The sequence below is a fragment of the Lithobates pipiens genome, unplaced genomic scaffold (assembly GCF_037356315.1).
Source record: "Lithobates pipiens isolate NorthernLeopardFrog02 unplaced genomic scaffold, aLitPip1_a1.2 Scaffold_35, whole genome shotgun sequence".
Taxonomy (NCBI): domain Eukaryota; kingdom Metazoa; phylum Chordata; class Amphibia; order Anura; family Ranidae; genus Lithobates; species Lithobates pipiens.
The window spans coordinates 18,801,366-18,822,957 of NW_027507811.1; the positions used below are offsets into that span (position 1 = coordinate 18,801,366).

The 21,592-nt window shown below is 45.8% G+C and overlaps 2 protein-coding genes across 2 annotated transcripts in view; both read right to left on the reverse strand.

Moving 5' to 3' along the window:
• LOC143955184 (uncharacterized) overlaps positions 1 to 21,592 on the reverse strand; it is a 230,861-nt gene that overhangs the window by 174,243 nt on the left and 35,026 nt on the right. The gene's annotated exons all lie outside the window — the stretch shown is intronic.
• Positions 1,543 to 21,592, reverse strand: part of LOC143955402 (uncharacterized) — a 37,259-nt gene continuing 17,209 nt past the window's right edge. The window contains exons 9-15 of the mRNA XM_077465456.1: positions 19,455 to 21,211; positions 6,994 to 7,085; positions 6,784 to 6,925; positions 6,568 to 6,665; positions 6,303 to 6,452; positions 5,669 to 5,807; positions 1,543 to 3,227 (exon numbers count right to left, since the gene is read on the reverse strand). Coding sequence (XP_077321582.1) covers positions 1,843 to 3,227; positions 5,669 to 5,807; positions 6,303 to 6,452; positions 6,568 to 6,665; positions 6,784 to 6,925; positions 6,994 to 7,085; positions 19,455 to 21,211 — 3,763 coding nt within the window. The 3' untranslated portion in view covers positions 1,543 to 1,842. The remainder of the gene's footprint in view (positions 3,228 to 5,668; positions 5,808 to 6,302; positions 6,453 to 6,567; positions 6,666 to 6,783; positions 6,926 to 6,993; positions 7,086 to 19,454; positions 21,212 to 21,592) is intronic.

Sequence of the window (21,592 nt, forward strand, 5' to 3'; positions counted from 1 at the left end):
ATTGGGGTCAATTAGGGTTGCACCGATACCAATACTAACATCGGTGCCAATACCAAGCTTTCGCATGAGTACTTATGCAAATGCTCCGATGCTTGATCCGATATCTGTTGTATCGTGCCAGGCATCCTCAGCATAGCAGGGGGCAGGCAGCCTCACAGGTGATCAGTGCGGCGGTGGGGGGGAGGTAAAAGCATCCATCTCAATGTATAGCTTTCAATAAAGCATCTGACAGCCGCTTCTCCTCCTCCCATGGCTGTCATTGAAAGCTATACATGGAGAATGGTGCTTCCCCCCCCCCACCACCACACAGATCGTCCCGTGTCCTCCTCCTGCTTCTGGGGTCTTCCTCCAGCTCCCCCGTGTGCTCCACGCTCTCTCCAGGTTCTCCTCCCTGTGCTCCTCGCTCTCTGCGGATCCTCTTCCAGTCCCCCCTCTCATCCTGGATCTGTCAGGATGGAGAGTGGAGGAAGGAGCTGGTAAATATGTCATTTACAGGCTCCTTCCTTTTCTGAATGAGTCAGTGCTCACCGAGTCTCCATTCATAACTGAGCATCTTAAACTGTGTTTATGATGCTTCAGTTTATGAATGGAGAGGAGCCGCTGTCTCCTGATCAGTCGCCTTCAGTGCAGCTGAGGCTGCTGAGAAAGGGACTGGGGAATCTGTGTCCTCAGTTCCTTTCTCTGTCTCAAAGGGGAGAAGTCAGGGCTTGGACCCCTGATATCTCACCGAAGCCCCCCCCAACAGGACTTATAAAAAAAGAAAAAATATATAAATTGTAAAAAATTATAAAAAAGTTGTAAAAAAAAAAAAAAAACGACTGACCCAGTCCACGTCTCATCATCAGTGCCACCTATCGGCGCCCATCAGTGCTGCATTTTAGTGCCTCATCATCATTGCCAGCCCATCAGTACTGCCTCATCAGTGCTGCATATTACTACCACTGGTCACATGACATAAAAAAAAAAGTATCGGTATCGGCGAGTACTCGGAAAAAAGTATCGGTACTTGTACTCGGTCTTAAAAAAGTGGTAATTGGTGCATCCCTAGTGTCAATGGTAGGAATTGTGCCCCTTCTTTGGGGGTCAGTGGATGAAACAGTGCCCCAGATAAAAGCAAGCAAAGGGCTGCATCTGGCTCCCGGGCCACAGTTTGGATGAGACCATCGGTATCAAACCACCCCCCCCCCACCATAAAAACTCAGATACTTTAACTATGCCCCTAATTTACTGTGATGTTCACCGAGCACCACTTTGGCCTCTCTGCCTCCTTGAAGAATCTGAGGCTGATGGGGTCAAAATGGTTTCCTGGTATACTTATATCCTTGCGTACCCCCAAAACCTATTATCAGGTTCTACCACTCTCAGTGTTGTATTTTTATTTTAGTATATGCAAATTGAAAAAAAAAAAAAAAAAAAAAAAAAAAGAAGAGGAGGAATGAGGATACCACCAAGTGGAGGACAGAGTCTGTAGTAGGCACTTCCCACCATTGGAGTCTTCAAGAAATATAGGAAGCCAAGAGAAGAAGACTCAACTCACCAAACTCCACCTAGAAATTTATTATCACTTTTGCCAGGACACATCCCTTTATAAACTGAATATATTCTTCCTACAGTTGTGCTATAAATTCATAAGTTCCACTAGTAAAAAAAACATCATACATTTGTCAAAAGGATTGGCAGTTACTTTCCCTCTGATGTCCAATTAGACTTCTTTCTTCTGTAAAACATTTTCTGCAGTCTGAATGCATTGAGGACGCTGTGCGGGGTGTGTCTCCTCCGACAGCTAGCAAGGTCTCCTTTCTGAGTGAAAAATTTCCCGCACTCGGTACACGAAAAAGCACGCTAACCCGTGTGAATTCTTTGGTGTTCAATTAGGTGTCCTGTCCGTGTGTAAGATTTCCCGCACTCTGAACATGAATAAGGACGTTCGCCCTTGTGAATTTTCATGTGTCGAACAAGGTTTGCTTTTTTAGTGAACGTTTTCCCACACTCTGAACATGAATGTTCCCTTGTGTGATTTCTCTGGTGTTTATCAAGGTGTCCTTTCTGAGTGAAAAATCTCCCACACTCCGAACAGGAATAAGGACGCTGGTCCGTGTGAATTCTATGGTGTCTAAGAAGTACTTGTTTCTCAGTGAAAGATTTCCCGCACTCTAAACACAAATATGGACGCTCCCCCGTGTGAATTTTATGGTGTTTCTCAAGGTCTCCTTTCTGAGTGAAAGATTTTCCGCACTCGGAACATGAGTAGGGACGCTCACCTGTGTGAATTCTCAAGTGTTTATCATAATGTTCTTTCTGAGTGAAAGTTTTCCCGCACTCTGAGCATGAATAGGGACGCACACCTGCGTGCATTCTCTGATGTCCAAAAAGGCCTCCTTTCTGAGTGAAAGATTTCTCGAGCTCTGAATATGAATAGGGACGCTCACTTGTGTGAATCCTCTGATGTTTCACAAGGTTTCCTTTAAGAGTAAAAGACTTTCCACACTCTAAACAAGAATAAGGACGCTCACCCGTGTGAATTCTCTGGTGTTTAACAAGGTCTCCTTTATGAGAAAAAGATTTCCCGCACTCCTTACATGAATGGGGACGCTCACCTTTGTGCATTTTCAGGTGTCTAAGAAAGTTGCATTTCTGTTTAAAACATTCCCCGCACTCCGAACAAGGGAAAGTACACTCATTTGTGTGACGTTTCTGGTGTCTAGTAAGTGCTCTCTTATGGGTGAAACATTTCCCGCACTCTGAACACGAATAAGGAAGCTCACCCGTGTGAATTCTCTGATGTTGAACAAGGAATCCTTTCTTAGTGAAAGATTTCCCGCACTCTGAACACGAATAAGGAAGCTCACCCGTGTGAATTCTCTGATGCTGAACAAGGAAGCCTTTTTTAGTGAAAGATTTCCCGCACTCTGAACATGAGAATAGATGGTCACCTCGGTGATCTCCTTCATGGGGTGAGGAAGTTTCCTCGGGATTAGAAGGATCTGTTGATGGATCTGCAGTGTGAGATCTTACATGGATATTTCCAATCATAGTATGTGATTGATGAGAAGATTCCCCCTGATCAGAGGGATCCATTGATGTCTCCGGACAGGAAGGTCTGTGATGTATATTTTGTGTATTTGGATTTCCTCCTGGAGGATCCTGTGTGATGACATTATCTTCTGACTTACAATCAGCAGATAATAGAAGACGTCTCTCCGAGGAATTCCTGACATCACATCCATCTGTTGGAAAGAAGTAAAAAAAAAATAGAATAAATCTCAGTAGATGACAAATAAGTGGAGTTTTGGCTCCTCCTCCCCGTCGGTGGAATAAGTGGAAATGCCGATCTCACAGCTGGGCTCCTGTTCTCCCTCCAAAATCAACCAGAAAAGTCTTCACACCGAGTCCATATATCATCTGCTAATTCTATAATATCAAAGTGTATGTTACCCTAAATATTATTTTCTATTCTATGTGTGAGTTCACATACAGGTATTCCATAGATCATAGTCTATCTTTTACATGAACGTCTTCCATCTGAAGTACCTGGTTGATCCAGCCAGTCACCTTTCTTCCTTGTTCTAAACTGACCACACAAAGCAAAGAAGCTGTTCTGTGTTAGCGTGGTCGGTTTCCATCCTTTGGCCATTTAGAAGTACAGCACACTGTATTGGGAAATTTGTTCAGTCACCTCACCCCCCCCAATCAAAGCCTGCATCTAGTATACAAAAAAACAAAACAAAAAAAGCCTGCCTCTTGCACATACCTCATACCAATCACAGCCTCAAGTGGAACACACAGAGCCTCAGAGACCTCTAATTACACTTTGTAGCTTTAACATTTCAGGTATCACCTCCATTTTAGGAGCAAAGCTGGCTTATGGCCATCGAAAATTGCTTAGCATTAAGGAAATCTACATTCTTGTCTGGGCAATGCAGAACAAAAAGTTTAACAAACTGAAATCCTCAGCTGATAAAACTACAATAATAGCAAAACTAATAATAGATCTGAGCTTAGAAAGAAATTCAGAGCAATATAATATCACACATGAGTAGGCTATAGGTTACCGAAGTCTAGTTAGACCCATTACCTCTCTTAGGCCGCGTACACACGCGCGGACTGTTCGCCCAACCTTGTCCGCTGAACAGTGTTTGGGCGGACAGTCCGCTCGTGTGTGGGGCTTCAGCGGACAGTTTCAGCGGACAGTTGGCCGAACAAGGTCTTACGGAAATTCCGAAAAACTGTCCGCTGAAACAAGGTTTCAGCGGACTGTTCGCTCGTGTGTAGGCTTGTTCGGCCAACTAAGTCTCGCGCATGCTCAGAAAGGATTTCCACGTCGGAAGGTTGCATTGCAGTGTATAGGACGTCGTATTTTTCATCCCGTCGTACGTGCCGTTCACGTCATCGCGCACGGTTTCAGCAAACTGTTCGTCCGTCGTGTGTGGCCATGTCCGTCCATGCTAAGTTTGAGCGGACTGTTCGCTCAAACTGTTGGACGGACAAAGTTGGGCCAACAGTCCGCGCGTGTGTACGCGGCCTAAGAAGAATATACATAACAGTGAGGCCAAGTCTGGTCTTTTTCGATTTTTTTAAAGCACGAAGCTGGATAAAAATATGGGTCACGAGGTGGATGTGGTTAAATTGAAATATGACAGAAAATTGACAAATTTGGAAAGGAACTCTGCCGTAACCCAAATAACCCAGGTTCTTCGGCCAGGTTTCACTTACCTGTCCAGGGATCCAGCGCTGTCCTCACCCCGGCCAGTTCCTTGTTGGTCTTCGGGTCCCTGGCGTCGGCATGTTAACTGAGAGAAGTTAGCTGTGACTCATTTTGGCTTTACAGCCGGCTTCACAATGCACTTTGCAAATGGTCCCACAGTCTTCTGAGGACTACGACAATCCACTCGGAAGTCAAAACCAGGTACCCGCCTATTCCCCTCAAAAAAATAAATAAAAAATTGCGGAAGAGTGGGGGGGGGGGGGGGGGGGGTGGGTCGGGGGAGAAGGGTATAATCCGGAACTTCCCATTTTGGGTGAGGTTCTGCTTTAAGTACATTTCATTCTTAAAGTGGAAGTTTAATCAAAATCGACGGCTAAACCTACTCCAACCGCCATTCTAAGCCTATTTTATCTAACCCTGTAAAGAAAATATCCATATACCGTATCTCTGGTGGGTTCCCATTACTATGTCCATTTGTAGGAAATACACACACACTGACTGGATACATTGGGCACTATTAACTAAAGGCAAATCCACTGCACTGAAAGTGCACTTGAAAGTGCAGTCTCTGTAGATCCGAGGGGGACATGCAAGGAAAATAATAAAACAGCATTTTAGCTTGCACGTGATTGGATGATAAAATCAGCAGAGCTTCTCCTCATTTCAGATCTTCCCCTCAGATCTACAGAGACTGCACTTCCAAGTGCACTTGTAGTGCAAAGTGGATTTGCCTTTAGTAAATCAACCCCATTATCTGTTTTTATCAGATGAATGGGGGATCTAGGTGGAGCCTCCGTACTGCTCTCTCCTTTACAATAAAGTCTCCTCTTACCCGGTGATGTGAGGGGCGGCTGATTGTCCATCATGACGTCCTTGCAGAAGTCATATTACCTGATGTGAAGGTCTACATATCCTCAATCATCATCACTTGAACAGTTTCCGTATTTAGTGTTCATTACTCACCTGTGCTGATATCTAGAGAAGGTTCCTCCTCTTTAGTTGTTATCATCCCAGCTTCCCCCGTAGACTCCTGATAACCCATCACAGTCATCACCTCTTCTTCCTCTTTAAACTCAACTTTCACATACATCTGTTCTTCATGCTAAAAAAACAACACACTTTAAAATTCGAGAACCAATAGTCTAAGCCCTTGTACACACGGTCGGAGATTCCGACAACCAAATCCGTCGGATTTTGTCTGACGGATTTTGTCCGAAACTGTTGTATACACACGGTCGGACAAAGTTGTCGGAAAATCCGACGTGATGACGTTATTTCGTTACGACGGGACTACGTTCACGCTAGAAGCCAATAGCTTTGGTGTAGGAATTTGATCTGAGCACGCGTGGCACTTTGTCCGATCGGAATTCTCTACACATGATCGGAGCATTTTGTCGGAAAATTTTACCAACAAGTTGGAAAACTTGGTCCGTCGGAGTAAACAGTCCGATGTAGACCAGACACAGTCAGAATATCCGACAAAACGGTCCGATCGGACACATTCCGTCGGAATCTCCGACCGTGTGTACAAGAGCTAAGAGAAGAGGGTAATCATATACAGTCTGGAGCCACTTTTTATGTTTTTCCCCCCATTTACCGGATGATGGTGGGGGATGGTGTGATCCTCCTGTGTGGAATCCCGGGAATACGGAGGACCAGCTTCTCCTAAAGACTGACAAGCTCCACTCACCAATGTCTCTTCTTCTTCCTCTTTAAACTCAGTTTTCATATCTTTCAGTTTCTTATCCTAAATCCCAAATATGATAGAATACGTTTGTAAAAAAGAGCAAGAGATTACACAGAAGAATGTCCTCTCATAGCGTAGAATTCTGTTTGAGTTTGATTTGCTTAATTCAACCCACCTGATGATGGTGAGAGATGGTGTGATCCTCCTGTGTGGAATCCCGGGAAGACAGAGGACGGGGACATCTCTCTGGTGGGTTCCCATTACTGGATCCATCTGTAGGAAACACACACACACTGACTGAATACATTGTTTCTATGTGTTTATCAGATGATGGGGGATCTAGGTGGAGCCTCCGTACTGCTCTCTCCTTTACAATAAAGTCTCCTCTTACCCGGTGATGTGAGGGGCGGCTGATTGTCCATCATGACGTCCTTGTAGAGATCCTTGTGTCCTTCTAAATACTCCCACTCCTCCATGGAGAAATAGACAGTGACATCCTGACACCTTATAGGAACCTGACACACACAATGATACAGTCACCATCCAGACACATCCCTTGTCTGTTACTGGATAATGTCCCAGAATTCCCGGCACCGCTCACCTCTCCTGTCAGCAGATCAATGATCTTGTTGGTGACTTCTAAAATCTTCTTCTCGTTGTTTCTCTTGGGTTTCAGAGAGTGAGGTGAAGGCACTGTAATGAAATAAAACTGTGCTGAAGGAGCAATACTAATGTCACGTCTACCATAATTTTCCTCACCTCTATGGTCAGGTCTGTGTTTTAATAATAGAGGCAAGAGTGATATCATATGATCTCCCAGAATCCTCCTCAATCAGGTCTGTGTTTTATAAATAGAGATAAAAATTATGTCATGTGTTTTCCCAGAATCCTCCTCACCTCTCCGGTCAGGTCTGCGTTTTATTAATAGAGATAAGAGTGATGTCATGTGACCTCCCGGAATCCTCCTCACCTCTCCGGTCAGGTCTGTATTTTATTAAGAGAGATAAGAGTGATGTCATGATGTGACTTTCCCAAAATCCTCCTCACCTCCCAAATGAGCGCCTGAAAAAATAAAAATATGATACCCAAAATTGTAAATAGGCAACAAATAAAAATATTTATGTATGTGTGTGTTTTTCAATAATTCTTTTAAATGTTTTATATATTTAAAAAAATAATCATTGATTATCATATATACTATATATGTGTCATGTGTGTATCATCATCTGTTGGAGATGACATCACAGTTACTATGGAGGAAGAGGATGGACATGACGGGAGGGTTACTGGGTGTAAATATAAAATAATATCTTATTACCTCCTCTGCTATCAGCTCCAGCAACGTCTCCTCTCTATTTCCCTCACAACACACGGCTCTCCCAGAACTTCCTTTTTAGATCCCTACATCACTTCCTGTTCATAAGGCACTTCACTTCCCATCTGTCTTCCCACTTCCTGTCTGCAGCTGACATCACTTCCTCCCCTTTCATGTGTCTCCATGTATCGCCAAGAATTGGGTTCCACTAGACAAAATTGGAAAAGATCTCCACCTTGAGAATAATATATGAATATTATAAGATAACTCGGCAATGCTTAAAAATAAGAACCACCAGATCCTGTAACCATCGTAAAAAAATGCAGAAAAATGTAGCATGTTAATTTCTTACTTGATGTGTTTTTCCATAAAATATTTTTTACATTGGAGTGTTAGCTTTTCTGATACAGAGAATGATGTGACCGGCTCAGTGTTCTCTGTACAGCACTGCGGTATATGTCAGAGCTATATAAATGTATAATAATAATAACAGTGTGTCATAGCTCCCAACTGTCCCTGACTTTGATGGACTTTCCCTGATTTGGAGCAATGTCCCTCTGTCCCTCATTCCTCCTCATTTGTCCCTCATTTTGGTCTGATCTATATAGATGTATATAAAAATTTACCTTTTATCTATCAAAAAGTGTTTTCCAGCTCTAAACCTTTCATCTGATTTCTAAATTGCTGCATTTGTAAATTCCAAAAGCCAATATAAAGGAATATTAGTGGTAAAAAAAAGCACTTGTGGGTTTAACCTATCTTGATTTTTTGTACAATTCTCCTTTAAGGGGGCGTGGCAAGGGGTGTGTCCTATGCCTGCATGCTTTTGCTGATAGGTGTCCCTCATTCCCGTCTCAAAAAGTTAGGAGGTATGGTGTGTGACTGTGGGGGGACATTAGAGTGTAAATTTTTGTTTATTAAAAAAACATACAAACATACAGCTTATTAATAAAAACATATTAACACAAAAATAAACAACAAATAAACAAAAACAAGCATGCTTACATCAGCAAGTAAAGAAAACTGTTTCCTGACAAGATAACATAGAAAGAAATATATTTTAATGACAACAAAAAAGAGACTACAAACCCTGAACCTCAACTTAAACACAATCCAGGCTAAAAAACATTTTGAGATTTAATCGCCATCAGGATGTGATTCCAAAACCCCTCCATTAACCCCTCCCCCCACATCATTCACCCCGACTTCCACATCATTCACCTTGCATTCTGCACTAACCACTCTCATTCCCTTCCCACCTCCCCCCACCATCATCCAATCCATCCTTCACTCCACCCTCCGGTGTCCGCTGACCTACAGCCGCACTTCTGCCACTCCGAGGACCCACCACCACCATACACCATACATGCTGGTCCAGCATCCTCCACTACACTAGGAGAAACAATAGGTGCAGATACAGACTTGACAACCACACATTCTGACACTGACTGGGAGACCACAGACTGAGGGGACACTGACACCACAGCCGGCCTCACAGATTTTGATGGGACAGAGACATTAGGATCCCCTGATACAACCTCCGCCAACCCAGTCTTATCTCTATCCAGACGGAAGAATTCCTCCACCAGCTCTGGCTTATTATGCAAAGCCTCAGGGCACTGGCTATAAGGGTGACCAACCTTATCACATAGGGTACATTTAATGATGTTACAGTCCCTCGCCAGATGCCCCAGTCCCTGGCACAAAGAGCACTTCTGTTCTGGACAGAGGAGAAATCTCCCTTGACTCCACATTTATGGCACAGCTTAGGTTGACCAGGGTAAAAGATGGTAATACTATCTCTACCAATAAAGGAAGAGGAGGGAAAATGTTTGACCACATTCCCACACACACACACTCAACCTCATTGACACCGACCACCCACCCGTCCAGATTCCTCTATGATCCAAAATCTTTTTTAGCAAGCACAAAGTTTCTCCTCAACCAGACTCATAAATCCTCAGGGGGTATATCCTCATCCCTTGTCAGGATAGTCACATTTTTTATTAAGGGCTGACGTGAGATTACCATAGGGACAAGCCCCTTCCAGTCTGGCTGGATCCCATATACATGCTCGAAACGTTCCCAAAACAGATCCAGCAATTCTGGACGCACAAATGACAAATCATATTCAAAGGAACCGGCCAGACAGATAAGAGAATAAATATCCTCCGCCATAAATTCCATGGCTAGGATCTTATCAACAACCACCCTCCTGAAATGTGGAATACTTCCTCCTTCCCACCTGAGCTGTACCACATTCCTGGGTTTAATGGAAGGTACATAGGAATATTAACTGACTGCATAGGAACCTCTGAAATCGGGTTTGGTAAATTACCCAGCACTTGATCCTCCCTCCTCCCCTCCAGCACAACAGTCCCCCTCACCATAGTCCCAGAAGTATCACAGTTACCAGCAGTCCCATCATCAAGTAAAGTTGTCCGTTTAGAAGAAACACCAGCTGTTTCAGCAATCATACGGCCCCCCAGCTCTTCAGTTTCAATGTTGATGCAACATTTCTGCTCTGCACTGTTAGGCCGCGTACACACGGGCGGATTGTCTGCCCAACTAAGTTCGTCAGACAATCCGACAGACAGTCCGTTCAACTTTTGAATGAATGGACTTGACCACACACGATGAACAGACAGTCCGCTGAAAACTTGCGCGATGACGTGTACAGCACGTACGACGGGACTAGAAAAACGACGTCCAATACACTGCAATGCAACCTTCGGCCGTGTAAATCCTTTCTGAGCATGCGCTATACTTAGTCCGTCCAACTTGCCTACACACGAGCGGACTGTCCGCTGAAACCAAGTTTGGACGGACAAAACCAAGTTTGGACGGACAAAATTACGGAAATTCCGAAAGACTAAGTCCGTCAGACTGTCCGCTGAAAAAGTCCGCTGAAGCCCACACACGAGCGGATTGTCCGCTGAAACACGGTTCAGCGGACTAAGTTGGGCAGACAATCCGCCCGTGTGTACGCGGCCTTAGTCTCCATGTAGGACTCCTCGCAGCAAGGAGAAACTTAGACTCCATCTTCCTAACTTGATACTTCCTGCCTGTGTGTGACACCACTTCATATTTTCCACTCAGTGGAAGAGAGATTGCCAGCTATTGGACAGTATGAGTATTGTGGCCTCCAATATAGTGTATCTCCAATGCTGCTGATAGTAAACCAACCCCCTTCTAGTATTCGCTATACATAATAAATAGGCAGAGACTCACTGCTTTGTGGTGGTGGTGGGGGGGGGGGCAGGGACATTGTATACGTGGCTACTATGGTACATGGGGGCCGTTACTCTGTATATGTGGCTGTTATGGAGGGAGCAAGTACTCCTTATGCTGCGTACACACGATCAAACAATTCGGTGGAAAAGTCCGATGGACTCCAGTCCGCCGTGTGTTTTTTTACCCAAAAGTCCAGCGGACTTAGAAAGTAGTCTTCCACCAAATACGGCCGCGTGTGTGCTAGTCCGCCATTCTTTTGAAATGAACTGACTTTTCCCGCATGGAGAAAAGTCCGTTCATTTTGAGCGCGGCTCCAGGTAGCCGGGACTGGTGAAGGAGGTGTCGCTGGCCCCGTCACCTGGTATGGAGTTAAAGTGGAAGCCCTACGCCGAAAAAAACGGCGTGGGGGTCCCCCCCAGGTCCATATCAGACCCTTATCCGAGCACGCTACCCGGCCGGTCAGGAAAGGGGGTGGGGACGAGCGAGCGGCCCCCCTCCTGAGCCGTGTCAGGCCGCGTGCCCTCAACATGGGGGGGTGCTTTGGGGAAGACTGGGCCACCGCTTGTAAAAGAGCTAGAAGAAGGCGCGGAGGACCGGCAAGAAGAACAGAAGAGGGGGACAAGACCCCCGAAGAGGGGGGCAAGACCCCCGAAGTCGGAAGAAGACCCCGGGCGGCGGCGAAGAAGAAAGCCGGGCTCCTCAGCTAGTTAAAGAGCTAGATAAGCCCCCCGCCCACAGACCCCAACAACCAACGGCCAGGGTTGTCGGGAAGAGGCCCTTGTCCTCATCAACATGGGGACAAGGTGCTTTGGGGTGGGGGACACCCCCCATGTTGAGGGCACGCGGCCTGGTACGGCTCAGCGGGGGGGGGGGGGGGCGCTCGCTCGTCCCCACCCCCTTTCCTGACCGGTCGGGTAGCGTGCGTAGGGCTTCCCCGTTAACTCCATACCAGGTGACGGGGCCAGCGGCGTGTCAATCTCGCCGCCGAAGGTGGCCACATTGACTTACTTCGCTAGTCCCGGCTACCTGGAGCCGCATTCAAAATGAACTGACTTTCCTCCGTGTGTGGGCAAGTCCGTTCATTTCAAAAGTACGGCGGGTAGTCCGGCCTCAAAAGTCCCGTGTGTGGGCAGGTCCGCTCGTTCGGACAGTCCGGCGGTTTGTCTGCCAGACTAAGTCCGCTGGATAGTCTGATCGTGTGTACGCGGCATTATACATACTTACTGCATGTGCATGTACATAGGGCTTGGCTCTTGGCGCTTTTTTCGAGGGGGTGTTTAAGTGCTTGGGTGTACCTTTAAAATTTTAACTTTTTTAAATTAAAGCTAAACCTCAGGAAACCTAAAAATCTTTCCTTGCAGTGGGGCTGTGCCCATACTCCAGGCGTTAACTGCTCCTTTAAGTCTATCGGACTAGGTAAAGTACTTCTACTTTACTTCCTCCATTCCTGTAGGCTCCTCTGCACTGTTAAACTTGTCCCCACAGCCTCTTCTTCTCCATGTCCCGATGGTGTAAGGTCTACTGATGTCATTAACTGCTTAAGGACCTCCTCCTGCACATATATGTCAGCAGAATGGCACGGCTGGGCACAATCACGTATCTGTACGTGGCTCTTTAAGTGCCCAGCCATGGGTCAGGAGCTCTGTGACCGTGGCCGCTGGACCAGCGGACCCGATCGCCGCTGGTGTCCCGCGATCGGGTCACAGAGCTGAAGAACGGGGAGAGGTCTGTGTAAACAAACCTCTCCCTGTGCTTCCTACTGTGGCTGTCACTGATCGTCTGTTCCCTGTTATAGGGAAAGACGATCAGTGACATCACATGCCAGGCCACGCCCCCCTACAATAAAAAAAAATAACGTCACACATAACCCCTCCTTGCCCCCTAGTGGTTAACTCCTTCACTGCCAGTGTCATTTACACAGGAATCAGTGCATTTAAATAGCACTGGTTGCTGTATAAATGACAATGGTCCCAAAAATGTGTCAAAAATGTCCGATGTGTCCGCCATAATGTCGCAGTCATAATAAAAATCGCTGATCGCCGCCATTACTAGTAAAAATAAAATATTAATAAAAATGCTATAAAACTATCCCCTATTTTGTAAACGCTATAACTTTTGCGCAAACCAATCAATAATCGCTAATTGCGATTTTTTTAACCAAAAATATGTAGAAGAATACGTATCGGCCTAAACTGAGGGAAAAAAAAGTTTTTTTATATATTTTTTGGGGATATTTATTATAGCAAAAAGTGAAAAATATTAAAAAAATTCAAAATTGTCGCTCTATTTTTGTTTATAGCGCAAAAAATAGAAACCGCAGAGGTGATCAAATACCATCAAAAGAAAGCTCTATTTGTGGGAAAAAAAGGATGCCAATTTTGTTTGGGAGCCACGTCGCACGACCGCGCAATTGTCAGTTAAAGCAACGCAGTGCCGAATCGCAAAAAGGGGCTTGGTCCTTTGGCTGCAAATTGGTCCGGGGCTTAAGCGGTTAAGATTGATGCAGGGGCTGTGGCCCTATGCTGGATGTGAGGATGCCAAGGAAAATTCCACCTTTGGAGCACCGTCTACTTGGAGAGTGGAAGATTGGGTAAATAAAATAGCTTTCCTGACAGACTCCATGGCAGCATACGTTTTAGTAGCTCTGTCCTCGCTCCTACCCCATAAATTTTGAGGCTGAGGCATAGACCCCATTCTTTTTTGTCCTCCTCTATCAAGATGACTTGTGGGAGCTGGTTCCTATGGAAGCAGTGACAATGCACTCAACCATAAGTGTGTAGACTTTGTGTGCTCCCTGCAAAAAGGCACCATGAATGTTGTAGGGGGATGACATGTCTTCAACTTTGTTTGTTTTGGCTCACTGTGGTGTGTAAGGGCCGGTTCACACTGCGACGCGAGGCGAGGCGACACGGCTCGCCTCGCCTCGCTCCCGCAAGTCGCCCCCATTCAGTACTATGGAACCGTTCTGAGAGGAGCGACTCGAGTCGCTCCGACTCAGAAAAAAGGTTCCTGTACTACTTCGGGGCGACTTCGGGGGCGACTTGCATTGACTTCTATGCAGAAGTCCTCTGCAAGTCGCCGCTGAGCTCCCCGCAAGTCGCGGCGAGGTAAGTCGGAGACGCCTCGCCGCGGCTCGCTGTGTGAACCGGCCCTAACTAAATTCCTTATACTGTTAGGTAACAGAAGCCTTATGGATAGATACTAAGTTCTATGGTTGAAACCCTACTTTTTTTGGGACCTCACTCTTGTTTTTTGGGCTAGTTAGTTCCCAAATGTATGCTGCCATTGAGTCTGTCAGGAAACCGTAAAATTTCCTATTAAATACTTACTGTAATTTTCCTTTCCCGATGGACTCCATGGCAGAATGGGTACCCTCCCAGTGTCATGAGTAGGCTACTTACAGAATGCGGCCTCTACTTACAGAATGCGGCCGCTCAACCTCAAAATTCATGGGAGTGGAGTCTTATGGGGTAGGAGAGAGGGCAGCACTACCCAAACATATGCTTCAATAGAGTCTGTCCGGAAACCAGAAAATTTCCTATTAAATACTTACCGCAATTTTTCTTTCCCGATGGACTCCATGGCAGCATGGGTACCCTCTCTATGTTATAAGTAGGCTAGTTACGGAACACGGCCTCTGGTTCAGCCTCAAGATTTATGAGAATGGGGTCCTATGGGGTAGGAGTAAGGTCCAGAAGGGAACACGGTAAGAATTTGATAGGGAAAATTCAGTTCCATGGACATAAAGGAGCAGCTTACCCAAGGAACGTGGGTGCAGCCCCACTGCAAGGGAGGGTTTTTAGGTTTTCTGATGTTGGGCTATAACTTTATTACTATTACATAGCCACACTAACTAATAACCCCCCCCCCATGTGACAGAATATTTATAGCGATAGGTTCATTTAGATGAGGTATCAGGGGTTTATTAGACCCATGATGTCTCTCCTACACTAACACTAATGATTATGGAGCTCAGTTTTTTCCGCCCCAGCCACAGTAGAAAGGTGACAGCTGAAATATAAAGTGACATTATGCAAATTGCTTACGGGTTTTACTACCTAGGGGAGATCAGCGAACAGAGGTTGACTGCGCTGCCTACTGTCAGGAACCATGAAACAGACAGAGACAGAAGTACAATCAAATCACACTTGTTTATTAATAAAAATAAAAAGGTAAATAGGAAAAAGCGTAGTCAAGCATAGCCAGAGTCCAGTAGCCAGATCGGGTAGTCAGCCAATCCAAAGTTGATAAACCAGATCGGGTAATCAGCCAGTCCAGACGTCAGGGATCCAAGGAGAGCAACTGCAAGCAGGATAGAAGCCAGGAGGGATGTCAGCAAGCCAGTCGTGAAACAAACAGCAGGAGATGGTTCCTAGTGATGTGACCAACGTGAAGGCAAATGAAAGAGTGAGGTGGAAGGCTTTAAATAGGTAGGTCAGATGAGCATCATCGGGAACAGCTGGTAACTGTGGAAAGAGAAGAGAGCTAGCAATTAGCCGACAGCTGAGCGGCCAGCCCAGAGAAGGAAGGGCTAAGCCAGCCCTGACACCTACCCTCTACTTGGGAACATCCTCCATGTGGCAAGTGTGTTGGGGAGCCCAGAAAACATGTTGGAGGGAGCACGTTCCAGTGGAAAACAACTTTTTACTTTTGACAAAATAGTTTATTTTAACTTTTTTTGTACATTTTCAAGCTAATGCAAAATACAGTGCTTATCAAATCAAGGTGTTGTAGTACTTTAATTATTTTATTTTATTATTTATAACCAGGCAAAAGAAGAAACTGATGAAGGTGAAAACATTATAAAAGAAAGAAAAGCTTCACCAAGTTTATTATTTTCGTTTTTTGTTAAATAGTTTTTTATTGAAAATTTTCAACATTACACGCATAGTAACCATACAAAATAGAAAAAATAAAAATCGAAGATGACAACCTCCTTCAATGAAAAATTAGCTATATTTGCCGTATGGCAAAAATAAGGACAAAAAAGGAACATGTGACCAGTATTGTGCAATCCTCACTCAGAGTAATAACTCAAGGATCATCGTGTACCCGACCCTCCCCACCCTGTCCATAAGTAGAGGTGGTTTAGGACATAGAAGGGGCAGCACTTGCATATAATTTTTTAACATAGATCACTATACATCAGGTAAGGGTCTGCAAACCTTACTAGAAACCAAGTATGCTAATGTACAGGAACACAAGAGCAGGAGAAGCTAAACCATGCTATTTACAGGAATTACTAAAAATGCTTTCACTCAATCTGGGATAGTAGGGGTGGAGGGGAGCCATCTACTCCACACTTTGTCAAATTTGCGGAATTTTTCTCTATTGAAATATTTATTTGTTCACCGGCGACTTCCAGGCTACTAACGTGAATGCTGATGGTTTCTTCCATGACAATATACGTTTTCTGGAATAGTATAACAGCAGTGTGAGAAGGGTTCGTATCGCATTTTGTAGGGTCTAGAGCAGAGATCTCTGAACGGTGGCTGAATGTGGCCCTTTGGGCTCTGTTCTTCACACTGATATAAGGTACTATACCTCCCACTGACACCATTGATGAAGCACCAATCCTTCCACTGACCCCAACAATGGGGCACCATTTCTCCTACTGACACCAAAGAAAGGGCAATATTCCTCCCACTGATATACAGCAAATGATTGGTCACTATTCCTCCCACTGACACCAATGATAGGGCACTAATCATCTCGCTCACACCATTGTTGAGGTACCATTCCTCCCACTGACACCAATGTTAGGGCACTATTGCTCCCACTAACACCAATGATGGGCCACTATTTTTCCCACTGACGCCGAGGATGGGGCACTATTCCTCCCACTGACACCATTGATAAGGCACCAATCCAATAATTCTAGCCCTGTAACCTTCTCTGTAACTCGCTTCTCTCAAAACATGCAAACTGTAGAATTTTTTAAACATCGCCCATGGAGATTTTTAAGGGTAAAAATTTGTCACCATTCCACGAGCGGGCACAATTTTGAAGCGCGGCATGTTGGGTTTCAATTTACTCAGCGTAACATCATCTTTCCCAATCTAAAAAAAAAGTTTGGCGAATGCTGTGTACATACGATCGAATTGTCCGGCGTACTTAGTCCGCCGAAAGGCATTTCACCGGACAATTCGATCGTGTGTGGGCTTCAGCGGACTTTCTCAGCGTAAAGTCCGGCGGACTTAGAAAGTATTTTTGCAGTCCAATCTTTCCGCCGGACTTGGGTTTCAGCAGACAATACGTTCGTCAGTATGCTAGTCCGGCGGACTAAGAATGACGCATGCTCAGAAGCAAGTACGAAAAGGAAGCTATTGGCTACTGGCTATTAAACTTCCTTTTTCTAGTCCCGTCGTACGTCATCGCGCTAGCAAACGCCGGACCTTCAGGGACCTGTCTGAGGTACGTCTCCCAGTTGGTACGGGTACCTGCTAGCTGTCTCTGAGTCGGTGGTTCGTGACTGGAGGCCTTAGAAGTGACTAGTAGGTGTGGTTCTGACTTATGCCATTGGGACCTTAGGCTCCATGATCGTTAATAAAGCTGTATGTTATGTTTAAAAGGTTATTGATATGTTAATTATTGGATATTTATATATTTGGTTAATAAAACGGCTGCTACAGCCAATTTACCCCAATTATGTGTGGTGCGGTCATTAGGAGGTAAGCGGGTTGGTCATTGGCATAGCAGGTAACAAGCCATGGTTAATACCATAGTCATGAGGATTCTGTGCAATGCGATTCCTTTCAGAGTGAAAGATTTCCCACACTTGGTACATGAACATGGATGCTAACACATGTGAATTCTCTGCTGTTCAGCTAGGTGTTCTTTCAGTAGGTAAGCTTTCCCGCTCCCTCAACATGAAAATGCACTTTCACCCGTGTGAATCCTCTGATGTCTAACAAGGCTTGCTCTTTTTTTGAAAACTGACATTTTATTGAAATTTCAAGTGAAACAAAGAAATCAAAGAAGGAACATTAAGGCACAGGTAGTAGAAATAAGCGGTCACAGACCACAGTAAGCAAAGGCAAAAAATATAGCATTGCATCAGCTCAAGCATTACAATACAATAACACTCATTTACCGGGAGGGTTAGATTCCTGCAGCCTGCTACCGGTCAAATTAACAAACCTTTTTAGATAAAGAAGAAGAAAGAAATGAAAAGGGAAAGCAAAAGAAAGAAAAGCAAAGTAAAGGACGCCCCTCCGACCCACCTACCCCGCGCCCCCTCCCCCTCCACACTCAGAAGGCGGGTGCCTCCATCTTATCCCAAAGATCCCATACCTTGTTATGTTTGTCAAGCGTGTTGTTTAGGGAAGCTGTAAGGTATTCCATACGCTTGACGTCTCTAATTCTAGTGTGTAACTCCACTAGTGAAGGAATCTCCCGTTTCTTCCATTTTAGGGCAATTAGGCAGCGCCCAGCCGTCAGCACGTGGGCTAACAGGAATTGGGAGGATCGGGATAATGTGGCAGGAGGTAAGCCCAGGAGAAACAGCTTGGGGTCTAACGGTATTCGTGCTTCAAAAATGGTACATAATAAGGTCCTAACCATTTCCCAGTAGGGGACAACTCGTGGACAAGTCCAGTAAATATGGAACAGTGTCCCAACTGCACTACGGCAGCGCCAACAGCGGGAGTCCGCGGAGGGGTAAATAGAATGGAGCAGGGACGGAGTTTGATACCAATGCAGCATAACCTTGTATTGATTTTCCTTATATAAAGTGCAAACGGAGCTTTTAGCTGCACGTGACCAGACCCGCTGTCAGGTCTCCAAGGGCACGGCCTCCCCCAAATCCCTGTCCCATTTATCCATATACGCGTGCCGCAGACCCGTCAAAGAGGAATCCGCTATTAGAATTTGGTAGGTACGTGAAATCATGCCCTTCGGAGATGAGCCCTCCAGGCATACTTTTTCAAATTCAGTTACAGGGGAGAAATGTAGGGTCGGTGTAAAAGATTGTGCGAAATGGCGGATCTGCAGGTAGCTATAGAATGCTTGTTTAGGTAAATCATATAAATCCTTTAATTCCTGGAATGATCGAAGTAACTTAGTCCTAGTGTCCACCAGCTGACCAAAACGAAAGAGACCCCTACTAAACCAGGGTTGGGACATTCGAGATGTCAGACTATCCGGAACATTGGGAGTGAACAAAAAAGAGGTGGCCAGGGAGGCTGGTGAGGACAGCGGATACACTTCTTTGGAGCGGAGCCATAAAGTGCGAACCAACGCTATTGGTCCCAATGTTTGATATTTACTAAGGCTAATTTCCGTGCTCCACAACATGGAGTTAGGATGCGTAGGGGCCAGCCACAACTTCTCGATTTGGGACCAGCGGCTATAGGCGTGTAGCGTACTCCACGAAGCTATCGGTCTAAGTTGGGACGCTAAATAATATTTGGTTATATTGGGGAAGGCTAGACCCCCCTGATAGCGTGGGGCAAATAGTACAGACCGTGCTAACCGGTGCCTTCCATAGTTCCAAAAAAAACGTAGAAGGTCACCCTGGAGCGACCTAAGGTGCGCCAGAGGGATAGGGATGGGCAGAGTCTCGTAGAGGTAGAGAAGTCTAGGGAGGATGGTCATCTTAATGGCCGCTAACCTGCCAAAGAGGGACAGTTTTAGTAATTTCCATTTGGCCAGGGACGCCCTAATGTCCCTAAAAAGTTGGGGGAAATTAGCTTTGTATAGAGTCTCATAGGACGGAGTAAGATGTACCCCCAGATATTTTAGAGAGGACGTCTTCCAAGCGTAGTGAAAGGAGTGAGACAGAGTGGACAAAGTCCTCGGAGTCATATTAAGGGGAAGGGCTTCCGTCTTTGAACTATTGATTTTGTAGCCCGAGAGAAGGCTGTAAGCGTCCAATTCTTTATGGAGATTCGGCAGGGAAATATGTGGCTGAGTCAAGGATAGGAGGACATCATCCGCAAACAGGGACACTTTAAAGTCCCTTGTCCGGACCGGGATGCCATGAATGTTCGGGTTTAGCCTTATACGGGCAGCAAGGGGTTCGATGCACAGGGCATACAAGAGAGGGGATAGAGGGCCTCCCTGCCGAGTTCCATTAGTGATAGGTAGCGCGGGAGAGAGGGCAAACTGGGTCTTAACCAGGGTCAGCGGGGACGAGTAGAGGTGAGAGATAGCCTGTAGGAAAGGGCCGTCCACCCCCGTTCTCCGGAGCGTGGCGAACAGGAAGGACCATCCTAGCCTATCGAAGGCCTTTTCAGCATCCAAACTAAGGAGTATTGCTTCCGTATTGTTCCTGTTCGCCACCTCCACGAGGTCAATCACTCTCCTGGTATTATCCCCTGCCTGACGACCGGGGATGAACCCCACTTGGTCTTTATGTATCAATGAGGGCATAAAAGCATTCAGTCTGTTGGCCAATACCTTAGTAAAAAAATTTAAATCTGAATTTAGGAGAGCTATTGGCCTATAATTAGAGCATAGAGTGTGGTCTTTCCCAGGTTTGGGAAGCATGGTCAGGAAGGACAATTGCATATCCCTCGGGATGGTTGTCGTGCACATGAAAGCATTAAATAGTGAAGTAAGTCGGGGAAGCAGGATCGGCAGGAAAGATTTATAGTAAAGGTAAGGCAGGCCATCAGGCCCAGGAGCCTTGTTGTTAGGAAGGGCTTTAATTATGTCCTCCACTTCTTCATCTACAACTGGAGAGTTAAGGCTAGCTAGAGCCGTGGGGGAGAGCCTTGGGAGGTCACAGTCTGACAGATATTCGTCAATTGCTTGGGCCAAAGCGGGTGTCGGAGGGTTATGGGGAACGCTCGGGTCATTGTAAAGGGCGGAATAATAATCATGGAAAAGTTGGGTGATTTTAGAAGGGTGTGATTGTAAAGTGCCAGTCGCATCTTTGATGGAGACTGGTGCAGTGACCGCAGTCCTCTCACGGAGTTGCCTTGCTAAAAAAGTATGGGATTTGTTCGCTTTATCATAGAAAGTTTGTCTCAGACGGAGAAGAGCCTTCTCCGTCTTCCCAACCTCTAGGTCCCGTAAGCTCGCCCTGGTGCTCACTAAAGCCCTAAGCGTGCGAACCGTAGGGGATCGCAGGAGGTTGGCCTCCAGAGCATGTAACCGGCGGAGTAGAAGCTGTCTCGCCTTGTTCGCATTCCGCTTTAGGGCCGTAGATAGTGCAATACACTGACCTCTAAACACTGCCTTGTGGCCCTCCCACACCGAGGTCAGAGACACCTCAGGAGATGTATTTTCGGCAAAGTAGAGCCTCAAAGTACTCTCCAATTCAGACCTGGAAGGATCATGTTTAAGTAAGAATTCATTAAGCCGCCAGTGGCAAGCACGTGAGGAGCCTGGAGCCAGGGCCAGTGATAGAGTAATTGGCGCATGATCAGACCATGAAATCGCTTGAATGTCTGAACTCGTGCATGTGCGGAGCGTAGGGGCGTTCACAAAGAAATGATCAATGCGGGAGTGGGACTTGTGAGGGTGAGAATAAAACGTGAACTGTTTAGCGGAAGGGTACATTGTGCGCCATGCGTCGAACAGGGCATACTTTCTGGTCAGCTGGCGGAACGAGGTGGATTTCCTATCATCCATAACACCGGTCCTCCCCGTGTTAACTGAAAGCCTATCTAAAGTCAGGGAGAAGGCTACGTTGAAGTCCCCTCCA